The sequence below is a fragment of the Carcharhinus amblyrhynchos genome, chromosome 14 (genome assembly GCF_965287045.1).
Source record: "Carcharhinus amblyrhynchos chromosome 14, sCarAmb.v2.hapA, whole genome shotgun sequence".
Lineage (NCBI taxonomy): Eukaryota > Metazoa > Chordata > Chondrichthyes > Carcharhiniformes > Carcharhinidae > Carcharhinus > Carcharhinus amblyrhynchos.
This window is the reverse complement of record NC_137337.1, coordinates 57,096,925-57,110,609: the sequence shown is the minus strand read 5'-3', so window position 1 is coordinate 57,110,609 and position 13,685 is coordinate 57,096,925. Positions and strand designations below refer to the sequence as shown.

General features: G+C 41.8%; 1 protein-coding gene across 1 annotated transcript in view; it reads right to left on the bottom strand.

Annotated features, from left to right (window-relative positions):
• Nucleotides 1-2,777: 2,777 nt before the first annotated feature.
• The window catches only part of LOC145352267 (BRD4-interacting chromatin-remodeling complex-associated protein-like), a 66,608-nt gene continuing 55,700 nt past the window's right edge, over nucleotides 2,778-13,685 (bottom strand). The window contains exons 11-12 of the mRNA XM_080202008.1: nucleotides 8,729-9,895; nucleotides 2,778-2,894 (exon numbers count right to left, since the gene is read on the bottom strand). Of these exons, the coding sequence (XP_080058134.1) occupies nucleotides 2,818-2,894; nucleotides 8,729-9,895 (1,244 nt within the window). The 3' untranslated portion in view covers nucleotides 2,778-2,817. The remainder of the gene's footprint in view (nucleotides 2,895-8,728; nucleotides 9,896-13,685) is intronic.

The following is a 13,685-nucleotide window of genomic DNA, read 5'->3' as shown; positions in this document are numbered from 1 at the left end:
ACAAGATTCAAGCTGATGTGGAGACCCTGGAGAGAGTGCAGAGGAGGTTTACCAGGATGCTACCTGCTATGGAAGGACTGGGTTATGAAGAAAGATTGAGCAAATTGGGGCTGTTTCCCTTGAAAGATGGCGACTGAGGGGAGATCTAATAGAGGTATATAAGATTATGAAGGGTATAAACAGTGGTAAGCTTTTTCCTAGGTTGGAAATGCACATTACGAGGGGCCACAGGCTTAGGGTGAGGGGGCGAGATATAATTTGGATGTTAGAGGGAGGTTTTTCACACAGAGGGTTGTGGGGGTATGGAATGCTCTGCCAAGCAAGGTGGTGGAGGCAGGCATACTGGAGTTGTTTAAGAGTTACTTAGACAGGCACATGAGCGGGATGGAGATGGGGGGATATAGGAGACTGTTTTAAATAAGGTTCAGGAGCCTTCAGACATCCCTGGGAATGTATAAGGATGTGGATGATACTGATGTTTTTCTCTTTTAATCCACAGGTGCTTCGGTCCGCCTTGTTGTCCAATGAGGGGCATACACGCGATGGGTCGTACGAGGGCTGCTCTTGGTTGTTCGCGATTGGCCTAGTACTTCACGTTGTTAGTGTGCGCTTAAACTGGACCAGATGCTGGGCAACACGACAGCTCAGTGACTATCACTGTTTGCTGTGCAGACACATGGATTTGGGCCAGTGTCTGTGGGAGTTTGTGCATTCTCCCCATGCTTGCGTGGGTTTTCTCCGGGTGCTCCGGTTTCCTCCCACACCCCAAAGATGTACTATTAGGCTGACTGGTGTAACAAATTGTCCCTAAATTAGTCTTCTCTCAATGTGGAATGCCATAAGCATAGACAAGGGTCATGGGTGGAGGGGGGAACTCAATGTTAAAATGGTGGCGTGGGCTCGTTGGGCCAAGGGGCCTGTTTCCCAGGCTGTTTTGTTCTTTGTTCTGAATATGTACCTTTGGAAATGCACAATAAACTGAACTCGTCAATGAACCAAGGTATTTGAGATCTGAACAAACAAATTTCAGAGAGAACACAAAGGTTCTCTCAGAGAATCAGAAAGACAGAGAAAGAAAAAAAATGAGGTAAGATCAGAAAATGTTAAATTTGATATTGTAGAGCAAAGAACTTCAAAAAGAAAAAGTGCCAATGGCTCAGGCATTTTGGAACTATTGAGCTGAATTAAAAGATACATAAGCTTGCAAAATGGTTTGGAAATAAAACAGTGAACAAATGTTTGGCTGTGATTATGAAACAAATGAAAATGAAGGTTCCATTTGCAAAATGTAAACATCAAGCAGACACCATAGAGAAAGAAAATTCAAATCTGCTCTTGAATGAATGAAGTGCACATTCCTTTTGGAAGGAATGGGACAAACCCTCAATGTCCAAATTAAAACAAAAGGGTTGTTAATAGAGAAATACATCTCAAAGATGCACAAAAAGTGAATCAAATGACCAAGCAGCAGAAACAGAGTCATTGTTACCCTTCCTCCAAATGTGCCAGACTGAGATGTGGAAGAACTGTCAAGCTTCAGGACCATCTGAATTTATAAAGTCAGAGACTTGAGGTGGGGAAGAAGGGATAGCAAGTAAAAATTGCATTTGAAATAGCTATACTGCATTGGGAGGAAAGATTTCTTTCGAGAAGGGCGATGTAGCCTGTGTTAGCATGCTGTTGGAGTGTAAAGGTGTTCAGCAGCGTGAGGATTAACGTGATGCTGGAGAATAGCACTGCCCATGGTATGATTTATAGAGTCACATAGTATTAAATTGGGAGAACAGTCTAGAAGGAACTAACCTGAGTGGCAGCAGCATTAGGATGGCAGTAACTGGGGCATAGTTAAAGTGTGCCAAATCAAGTGTTCATGTTCAAACATACAAGTTTCAAGACCTCATCAATGGTGCATCATAACACAACAGTTTTAAGTAAATTAGTTTGACTTGCCATAACTGAGTTGTGTTGTCTTGCAGGAATTTACACATTTTAAATCCAATAGTACCACCAGATTGAAGATCCAATAGACCAGACTGATTGTTACCATGAGCCGCATCATTCATGTTGGTACATTCAAGTATATTGGGTCATTTTTACTAAAGATGTTACCTAAATACAAAAATTGTTGTTTATCATTTCTTTGAGGCTTGCATACTTGGATTGTTGAGGACCGTCACTGTCATAGTAATAGGCCGTGAATTTTTACTCAGATTATCTCATGTTGATAGATTTTGTTTTGAGATCATGGTGCCAGCAAGTTCTTACATCCCATTTAGAATCCTCTCGATTTCTTGGAGAGCAGACATAACTTACAACTGAGATGGTGAGACAAACCAATTTCTCCCAGGAGCGCACTGGGGAGTGATGGGGGAGAGAGTATCATACCAACCTGAAAATTAATCTAGTTTATGAAGTAGTTGAGGAGAATATTTTTCTCTCAATGGATAGTTAATATGTGGAATTTTCTTCTGCAGATTGAATTTATTCAAAGCTGAGTTAGAGGGGGCAGATGCCAAAGTGAAATTGACTCAGAACCAGGTCAACAATGTTCTTAATGACTACTGAAGCATGCTCGAAGGGCTGAATGATCTATCCTGCTCTGAAGTCTGATGTTCCTATGAGAAGTTTAAAGAAGTTAAACACTAAAATAAATTTCAACAATAAAAAATCAACTCGTGTGATTTCTTTCACATTATCTTCATTTATTAGAAAATGGTACTTCAATAAATAGCTTAATAAAAATGTGTACAAAATGTTCATTTGTTCAGGGTAAGAGATTTAATACTATACAGCCAACCAAACAATGAATTATTCTGTTCACCAACTATTGACAATAATGACAATCCCATGTGTTTTGAGTAAGGCCTCTGAACTGGCTGAGAAGACTTGCCTTGCTGTACAAAGCAACAAAGTGTATTCATTAATTATATATACACAACTGACGTGACTTTATGGCTCAATATGCACTGGAGGTATTAGCCGCCCAACACACAAACTCATTACCTGAAGATTAACCAATTTGCATGTTTCTGACAGAAGACTTGAGCAATGACAGAATATTGAGACATTGGAACGCAATGAAATAATCAAAAATATCGGCAAAGTGCACTCAAGACACAAGCACATATTTAACCATAAAGAGGTGCATCACAGTGAAATACTGCAGAGCCCAGCTTTTGAGAGACATTAAACAGAAGATACAACTTATATGACATAGTTTCACTTGTGTGTAAAACTAAGTTAGATTCTCATTTACCTGCTACAGACAGTAACTGCTACCAAAACACACACATACTTAATCATTCACGTTACACAAAATGTTTAGAGCCAGTGATATGAACATGGTCAAAATATGCATTTAAAAACACAAAGGTACAAACCATGATATCCCTTGGCATTTTCAGTTAAACAAATGCAAACTAACCAGGTGAAAATGGGGAAATAAATATACAGTGCTATGAGGTAGGGCATTGGATTAGAGCTGGTTGGATTGCTCAACAGAGCAATCTGTACAGCAATCCAGCAATAAACCAAAAGGCCTTCCTCTGATCATGACTGTTTTGAGGAACCCTTTTGTGTTCGTGTTGTGAGCTCTGATCTGGAATGCACTGCCTAAAAGGGTGGTGCAAGCAGATTCAATAGGGATTGGATCTGAAATGAAAAACATGTTGGGTTGTGAGAAAGGACAGGGAAGTGGGACTAATTCTGAAGCCTTTTCAAAGGCCCAACGCAATGCACGGTGAGCTGATTGGCCTCCTTCTGTGCTATACAATTCTGTAACCAATATTTTGTCAAATTGCAAAATTTAATGATGGGATCTCCAGCAGAGAATGAAAAAGTTAAACAGGTCAGTGCAAACATCAAGTTCATAATGTAAAGAATAATACACTATGAAATGTAGGGCCCTGTTTTGGGGCTAAGTGCCCACCCAGGCATAAGGGTGACCCTTCCCTCCCCACTCAGCCCCCTCCTCTCCCAGACTTGCCACTGTGTCCCCTCTCCCAGACCCTCCACTCTGTCCCGCTCTCCACAAACCCTCCACTCATCCTGCCTCAGACTCCTCCACCACCCCTCCCTCCCGAATTCAGCCCTCCTTCAGGCCATGTGCCTTGGCACAGTACAATGTCCCATGGCACTGACACACCTTGGGCTGTTAAGGCTGTTCAAGGAGGTAGGTCCAGTGGCCATTTGCCCTCTGCTGTTGCCAGACTGCAGAGGAAGGGATCCTCAGGGCTCAGGCTGGGATAATGTCCTCGCCATACTCAGACTGGCTGGGGGTATTGTGGCTGGACTGCCTCTTCCAGTCCCAGCAGAACTGAAGATCACCCCTGGCACAGTGATTTCAGGGAGCCCTGTGATCTGTTTCTGCATTCCTGCCTATTAGCTATGCAATTTTGATGAGGTCAGGTAACTTTAATCTCCATGCCCACCTGACAGGATTTTAAATCATTGTAGCACTCCATTCTACAGCACAAATATTCCTTTCTTCCTGTCAGAAACTGAAGGAGAGAGCTGATCCCTTTGAAGCCCTTTAACAGAGAGATGTCAATTTCAATTGGGGCTGGGGGGGGGGATGTTGGAAAGAGGTATCTCATTCTGCACAGCTGTACACTCAGCCCCATTGTATCCACATGGCTTCATTTTGAAGTCTCTGAGGCATAATAGCAAGTTGAATTCTTTGAAACCCTCTCCCTTTCAATGGAACCCTTTGATCACCAACAAACTCAACATGTAGTACCTTGAAGAAGACTTCCATTGACAACTCAACGGATTTCTATCATCCTCCAGCCACTTGTATTTATTTTCATTTCCCTTCACGCTTGAACGCATCTCAAGCACCCCACTGATCCTGACCACAATGTTGTCAGAGTCTAAGCCTGATTGACAGCCTGTGAATTCTTCAAAACAATTGTGATTTGCAAAAAAGTGAAGAGGACTGACTGTGGGGTGGGGGGGGGGGGGGCGCAGTTGTGAACCGTGATTTGAGTGGTGGGGGTGAAGGATGTCCCTCTTTTCTCCAAGGGTTGATGGTGCTCCCCTGGACCCTCAAGGTCCAGCACACCATGTCCCCACTTGTGGGTAGCATTTCTAAAGCCCACCTGGTGCCATTCCCACTGGGGGAGGGTGAGGGCAGTGATTGGAGGGAAGCTGATGAATGGCTTGTCAAACCTGCTAATTACATTCAAATTAGATATTTGCATAATTATCAGTTGCCGCCTGCTCTAGGTGGAACCCAATCGGAGCGTGGGGATCCTGACAGCTCTCACTCCCATAAGGAATCCCGATTTTTGGCCGATGCCTCATTCATCAGGGCATTGGGATTCCCGCCAGCCATCTGAAGAGAATTGGGCCCACGATCTTAGTTAGCTGTGTTATGGCAACATTACATTTCTTGATGTATTGCTGCCTTGTTGCAGACTGTGACTTATTCTTGAACTTAAGACATTTCCAAATAGCTGCCACTAGAGGTACAATTTCTAGCACTGTAACACTAACCATGCAGTGCTCTTACTGAACATGTGCACTCACACTGGGTTAAGATGGTCATAATTCCACTAGGCTCTGCGAGAAACACAAGTATTGTCACATTAACACAACTGAAGTTACAATCAGAACTTTTCTTTCAACTATTTTCCATCAGTATTTTCTGTTCTGAACAGACTTGAGTATTTTTGTAATTAAACACTGATTTTTTAGAAATATAAAATGGAAGGATTTTTTAAAAATATTAACTTTGTGCTTACTATCCTCCCCTCCATTGGTAACACACTATAAGCTTATGCCAGTGCAGATAGCTAACTTGGGAGGTCCTTTATCATTTGATTAATTTGTCAAGTTTGTGAAGAATGTCTGCCATGGCTCAGTGGTTGCACTCTTGCCTTTGAATCACAAGTTCATGGTTCAAGCCCTGTTCCTGAGACTGGTGCTGCTAACTAGCATGAAGTGGTGCTGCATTGTCAGAGATGCTGGGCAGAATCGTCCTGTCTCACCCGCCAGGGGAATTGTAATGGGCAGGAGTGGATCTTGGGTGGGAATTTTCAGCCTTGGGGGTGAGCGTGGCTGGAAAATCCCACCCCTTGTGTTTCAGATGAGACATTAGGTTTAATGTCCTCTCTCAGGTGGATGCAAAATATCCCATAGCAATACTCTGAGAAACCAAGTGTGGTTTCCTGGCCAGTATTTTTCTCTCAACTAACAACACTGAAACAGATGATCCCATTGTTGTTTGTGGGAGTTTGCGGTGTGCAAAACGGCTGCACATTTCCTACATTACAAATGCCAACTACACTTCAAAAAGTATTTCATTAGCAGTAATGCGCTTTAGGACACCCTGAGATTCTGAAGGGCACAAGTTTTATATTTTTTGATGTTTAATTATGAGGAAGATTTTGTGTATGAAAATGACAAACTGACTCTTTTTACTAACAGGTTTATGATATTGTTACAGTGAGCCTGTCACTTCACAATGTACAAATGTGATACAACCTGGGAAGTAGAAATCTCAAACAGAGGATACCTGATCTTCTCAACTTAAAAAAAACAAATGATTTGTCAGACTTTTAAAAAATACAACATAAAATGAGGTTATCTACATGTTAGCCTGTTAGTTGAATTCAATATGAGACATTTTGCATTAAATTCTTTTTGCATAATGAACCATAAAACTGCTTTAAGAACATGGGGAGATTAGTGTCACAGAAATAAACAAAGCTTTTTCTCTAACAATTGAGGAAATGAGAGAAGCAGATTCTGATGCTTCAGCTCATTAATGTTCTCCAAGTAAGCTGAAGGGGCTTCAACCAGCTTGCCAAACTGAGCAAAGGAAACTGGGCTGCAGAAATGAAAGCAGGTGAGGTCAGGATGGACAGCTGTAACACAGTGAGTGAGGTCCTGGAGAGGCAGAGGCCCAGATTATTTCAATGGATCGCTCCTGCTTCGCCCAAGGCCCACATTCACCTCTGCTGGGCCTGCTCTACTCCATTGCCCGTGGCACTACTCAGAATGGCTTCATCCAACCAATCCTGATCGAAAACAATGATCAGCTCTTACTTAAATTCTAAGACCTTGAGTCCCATATTAAGAATGGCCCATTGCTCAAACATACAGGCACTTCAGACACATGACAGACAGAACAGACACATTGCTGATATTAATGGGCTAGGAAGGTCAATAACCATCCATTGTGAGGCTGTTGGCAATCTGGTAACCCCAGGCAAGGGTTAATCAACACTGACTGGTGTGAGTGAATAAAAACAATAAAGATCAGGCAGTACTTCTTAATTCACAGTTGTTTCCTCTTTGATCTGTGGTAGAAATGCACAGAACCCTTTTTAATAAAGTTTACACACATTTTGAAATTGTTCACATTTTATGATTAGTTACATTAAACTATCAAAAGAAAACCCTGATGATGAGAATAAGATTAGGCACCAAGTGATTTGGGTCTGTACTGTCAGTGATTGTTTGATTAAAATGATAATACTTAGAGTCTTTTGTTATTTTTAAGCATACTTTCACCAAGAAACCAATTTGTTCATGCACATTTTTGCAGTTTGGAGCTTCCTCATCTTAAATTATTTAGTGGCAATTGTAAAAATAGATGAACATTTGGATTTTAACTCCAATTCAAGGAAGGTAAAAATGTAAATTTATTAGAGATCATGAAATTGTAAGATTCTATTGAATCTGTTGAATCAGATGTGAGAAATTCAACATGGAAAGGTTATTTCATCCAGGTTACTCCAGAAGCAACTCTCTAAAATAAAATATTTGATGATTTAATCTGAAGTGAAATTTATAAAACTGTACAGAAACAAACACTGTTTTATTCCAAGGTGACATTATCAGGTAGATAAAATAAATCACCTATCCCTGAATAAGTGCAAGACAATTTTTAAAAAATAAAAATAACTCTGAAATTAAATATAATCAGTGGAACAAACTCAAATATCTATCCTAAAATTAAAATTAAATTGTGTTTTGCAACAATCCATTTTAAGAAACCTTTATCAGTGACCAACTCCTATTAAATGCACACAGTCTTCACAGCACAGACTTCCTCTGTTCACATAAGATCTGTGAACACATTTCAAAATGATTCAAGCACAACAGCTTCATAATAACTGGATATGCACCCAATCCAATCCTCAGCACAGAGACAAGTCCCACCAATCTGTGAAAAATCTGCATTTGTTTGAAAGGGAAAAAATCCTGCAAAAAAAATCAAGGCTGACAAGAAACTAATCAAAGCGGTTGTTAAAAATGGTGAGCAATAGTACCAACCAGTACATGGTTGGAGACCTAGGGATATGTTGAAGACAGTGAAAAACGCCAGGGCTACAATGATCAGGGCTCAATTTTGAGTCAGCCAGTAATTTGAAGAAAAAGTTCCCCACATACCCCAGTCATCTCTTTGCATAACACTTGGAGAGTTATTGAGGAGTAAAGCCATCTGATGTCTGCAAGTCTTCAGTGTTAATAAATAATGCTACTGTACAATACCAGTTGTGTAGATATAGCCACTTTATATAAATTACTAGATCTTAGGACCTCTTTCTATATAACTGGTATTATACAATAATTTGTGTAGGCACTGTCCAAGTAGCTGTGTAGCACTTGCATCTGTAACTCTCTGCACTCAAGGCACACAATGTGTGCCAAGGTTATTTTTAAAATTAAGCCCCATTTCCAGCTTATACTTCCCATTTTTCAATATTTCCCTAGTCACCTAAAATACTGTTTACTGCTTCTTCCAAAGTGGAGGTTGCTACTTCAACAAGGCCACTGTCATGATCAGGTTCCATGAAATCCCCTGAGGAAGCTATAGGGGAGAACTGAGGGATGTCGAGTTCTGCTGAATTGGGAGGTTCAGTTACGCACTGCTCCTCTTCTGAGGTCTGAAGTCTCTGGAGGTCCAGAATGCTGTTGATAGCACTCTGTAGGTGTTCATTTAGCGTGTTGTCCTGAGGACTATCACTGGAGAAACTGGCATTGTCCACAGAATCAGACTTGCGACGTTTGGGCTGCGGAAGCGGCAGCTCCCAGTGCAGATCTTCTGCTGAGCCAACCCTCACCAGACCCTGCCTAAGTGCATCTTCCACTTCTGCAAGCTCCTTCATCAGACTGCTTGTGCTGTCATCTGCCTTCCCTCCTGCCAATCCTTCAGTTTTGACCTGCATCACACTCTGGAAGCCATTATCTGCAGCCACATCATGAGAATTCAAGGGCTGAGTTACATCATTAATTCTGCCTGAGCCAAGAGCAGCTTTTTGGTCGACTTCATATTCGATTGATCGATTAAGCTCAGGATCGATCTGTAGGAGGGATAATTTACTTTGGTCAGGCACCAAACCTGGAGTGCAACTAACAGGACAATTCCTCTCACATTTTCCAAGATTGATTAGATAGTCCTTTTGTTCCAATGCATCCTTGGTGTCTAAATGTTCCAGCTGCCATTTCTCAGCTACAGGAGGGACTTTGCGACTCAAATCTCCGTTACTTTGTCGAAGCGGGGTCACTGTGACGGTGCTGGAGGCTCCAGTTCTTGAGCACTGCAGGACGGGTGGAGGAGAGAGCTGATCTAACGCTGTGTTGTGGATAACCTTGCTGTAACCTGCCTCCTGCTTTATCTTCAGCTTGAGGCCACCTCTGCTACTGGCAATGTAAGTTTTCAGAGACTTGGGGCGACTTGGGAGAGCCTCCATTTCTGTGTCTGTCATAGGTGAAGCTGTTGTCCAGGTGACAGAGGGTGACCTCCTGGCCTGTTTGATAACCAGCTTGGAGTCAGTGACCTGTGCTGAACTTTGAACTTGTCCTTTGAGAGCCACAAGGGGACAAGAAACGATTGGCAGATTGCTGGTAAGTCTAGGTTTGAAAACGGATGAAATATATGCATCTAAAAACAAACAAAACAAAATTCAGAATCCTATGGTTAATGGAACTTCAAGGTAAATATGTTTAAAACGATACAATATCTTGCATAAAAGCAAATTACTGTGGATGCTAGAATATTAAACCAAAATGAGAAAACGCTGGAACATCTCAACAGGTCTGGCAGCATCTGTAAGGAGAGAAAAGAGCTGACTGAGTCCAACTGACCCTTTGTCAAAGCTCAAAGGCAAAGAAAGTGGGAGATATTTATAGTGCAGGGTGAGGGAATGAAAGATGAGCCATAGCCACAGAAACCAGGAGAAAAGACTGCTAATGGCAGTCCATAGAGAGAATAGAAGGTGTGAATGACTAAACAGCAGAGAAGCTGAAATCAGAGGGTAAACCATAACAGATGAAGATGTGAGGGAGGCGGGGAGGGAAATAGATGGGAGAGAGGTAATATTTAGAAAAAGGGGGAGAGGGGAAGCAAAGAGGAAGAAAAGCTAAGGAAAGGGGGGATAAAATAGGGAGAAAGAGTAGGGGGAAGAAAAATGAATAAAGACAATAAAGAGACAAAAGAAGGTAGAGAACAGTAAAAAATTAAATAAAGTGGAATAAAAAGTCGGGGGGGTAGAGCTAATTATCTGAAGTTGTTGAATTCGATGTTGAGACTGTAGAGAAGGTGTGCTGACACAGTAGGCCTACCAGGACAGTCCTTTTTTGTGGATTTTGGAAAGTAGGTAGAAGTGGGCGGGCTGTCCGGGCTTGTTGGGGGTGGGGGGGGGGGGGGGGGGGGGGGGGGGGGGGAGGAGGAGGAGGAGGAGTAGGAGGAGGAGGAGGGAGGGAGGGAGGACCAGAAGAAATGAGGTCGATGTCGAGAAGGCTGTAAAATGCTTATCCGGAAGAGGAGATGCTGTTCCTCCAATGTGCATTGAATTTCACTGGAATAACTTAGTCCATTCCTCCACTATACCCAACATGTCTCCCATCACTCATGGCACCTACCCATGCAATTGCAGAACATGTAACACCTGCCCCTTTACCTCTTCCACACTTATCTTCCAAGGTCTTAAACTCTCATTCCAGATAAGCAGTGTTTCACTTGCACCTCTTTCAATTTGGGGTATTGCATTCACTGCTCCCAATGTGGTCTCCTCTATATCAGAGAGACCAAGCATAGATTGGGTGATCGTTTTGCTGAGCACCTTCAGTTTGTGCACAATCAAGACCCTGACCTTCCGGTTGCTTGCCATTTTAACACACGATCCTGCTTCCATGCCCATGTTTGTCCTTGCCCTGCTGCAAATGTTCCAGTGAAGCTCAACGCAAACTGGAGGAACAGCATCTCATCTTCTGGCGAGGCACTTTACAGCCTTCCGGTCTCAACATTGAATTCAACACCTTTAGCTTTACCCCACCTCGACCCCTTTGTTCTCACTTTATTTAATTTTTTTTTACTGTTCTCTACCTTTTATTTCTTTACTGCCTTTCTTCATTTTTCTTTCTCTCCACACTTTCTCCCTACTTTATCCCCCCTTTCCTGAACTTTACTCCCTCTTTTTCTAAATTTTACCTCTTTCTCATCCATTCCCCTTCCCCTCACATCTTCATTGGTCACAGTTTACCCTCTGATTTCAGCTTCTCTGCCATTTGGACATTCATACCCTTTATTCTCTCTATGGACAGCCATTAGCAGCCCCTGGTTTCTGTGACTATGACTCATCTTTCATTCCCTCACCATGCAGTATAAATATCTCCCACTTTCTATGCCTTTTAGCTTTGACAAAGGGTCATCTGGATTCGAAAAGTCAGCTCTTTTCTCTCCTTACAGATGCTGCCCGACCTGAGATTTTCCAGTATTTTCTCTTTTGAATACAATATCTTGTGTTTATATAACACCTTTAATATAGTAAAATATCTCAAGGTGCTTCACAGGAGTGTAATGAGACAAAATTTGACACTAACATTATATAATATAACGTGAAGAGCTATTTTTTAAGGGGAGACCTAACAGAAGATAGTGAAGCCGAGATGTTTATGGAGGAAATTCAAGAGCTCAAAATCTTGGCAACTGAAGGTGTGGCCACCAATGGTGAAGCGATAAAAATTGGGGATGCTGAAGAAATCAGGAGATCTCGAAAGGTTGTAGAGCTGGAGGTGGTCACAGAGATAAGGAGCTGAAAAGCCAAAGGGGATTTCAAATAGGATCACAGAATTGTTACAACAAGGACGGAAGAAATTTCGTGTCTGTGCCAGTTCTCTGAAATAGCAATTCACCGAGTTCCCACTTTCTCACTGCAGCTCTGCATAGTCTCCTTTTTCCGATAACAATGTAATTCTCTCTTAAATATCCCAATTGAACAGGCCATCACCACGCTCTCAGGCAGTGCATTCTAGATCTTAACCATTCACTACACGAAAAAGATTTCCTCATCTCTCCACTGTTTCTTTGTACAATTATTTTAAATCTGTGCCCTCTCGTTCTCAATCCTTCCAACAATGGGAACAACATTTCCCTATTTACTCTGTTCAGGTTCCTCATGATTTTGAATACCCCTATCAAATCTCTCCTCAGCCTTCTCTTCTCCAAGGAGAATAGTTCCAACATCTTCAATGTATTGTTACAAAGCAAAGGTTGACCCCTTTTTGAGAAGTAACGCAAAATCCCCCAAAGAAAAATACCTTGCCTTATATCTGTTAAAAGTGTGGGGAAGATGTGAACCGTTTTTCATCAACATCCAATGGTTAGCAGAAATACCTGACACTCAGTTTAAAATGAACAATTAAGAGTTTATTCATTCATCTAACAAGGAACTTTAACTAAACAAGTAACATATCGAATTAAATAAGATTCTAATGGAATATTGTTCAAATAAGTACAATACTCATTCATTAACCAAAAAATATAATAATAGAATTCAGTCACTTTCAAAATACAACCAGGTTTTGTGGCTTTTGGAAACTTTAGGAGTTCTTCTGTTGATTCCTCTAAGTTTTTTCTGGTTTGGTACCTTTCGCTAGATGGCAATTTCTCTTTAGAGATATCCGAAGCTGGCAGAGTTGAGAGCTGCTCTCTCCCTCTTAAGGCTTGAGAGATGAGTTTTCTGTTGCTCTCTTTTTTTCTCCTGTCCTTGTAATCTCTTTCATACCTGTGATGACCTATCAATTTTCCTACTACCCATTTTGATTCCAAATGCTTGCCAGTTTTGAATTGTACATGAATGTCAACTCCCCATTCATTCGGGCTTTCTACTAAGAACAAAGAACAAAGAAAATTACAGCACAGGAACAGGCCCTTTGGCCCTCCAAGCCTCACCGACAATGCTGAACTAAAACTCCCTACCCTTCAGGGACCATATCCCTCTATTCCCACCCTATTCAGGTATTTGTCCAGACACCCCTTAAAAGTCACTACTGAATCTGCTTCCACTACCTCCCCTGGCAATGAGTTCCAGGCACCCACCACCCTCTGTATAAAAAAAAACTTGCCTTGTACATCTCGTTTAAACCTCGCCCCTCTCACGCCTTAAACCCCCTAGTAATTGACTCTTCCACTCTGGGAAAAAGCTTCTGACTGTCCATGTGTCTATGGCCCTCTTAATCTAGTGGGCTTCTGTCAGGTTTCCCCTCAACCTCTGTCGCTCCAGTGAGAACAAATCAAGTTTCTCCAACTTCTCCTCATAGCTAATGCCCTTCCTACCAGGCAGCATCCTGGTAAATCTTTTCTGCATCTTCTCCAAAACCTCCACATCCTTCTGATAGAGTGGCGACCGGAATTTAACATTATATTCCAAATGCAGCCTAACTAAGGTTCT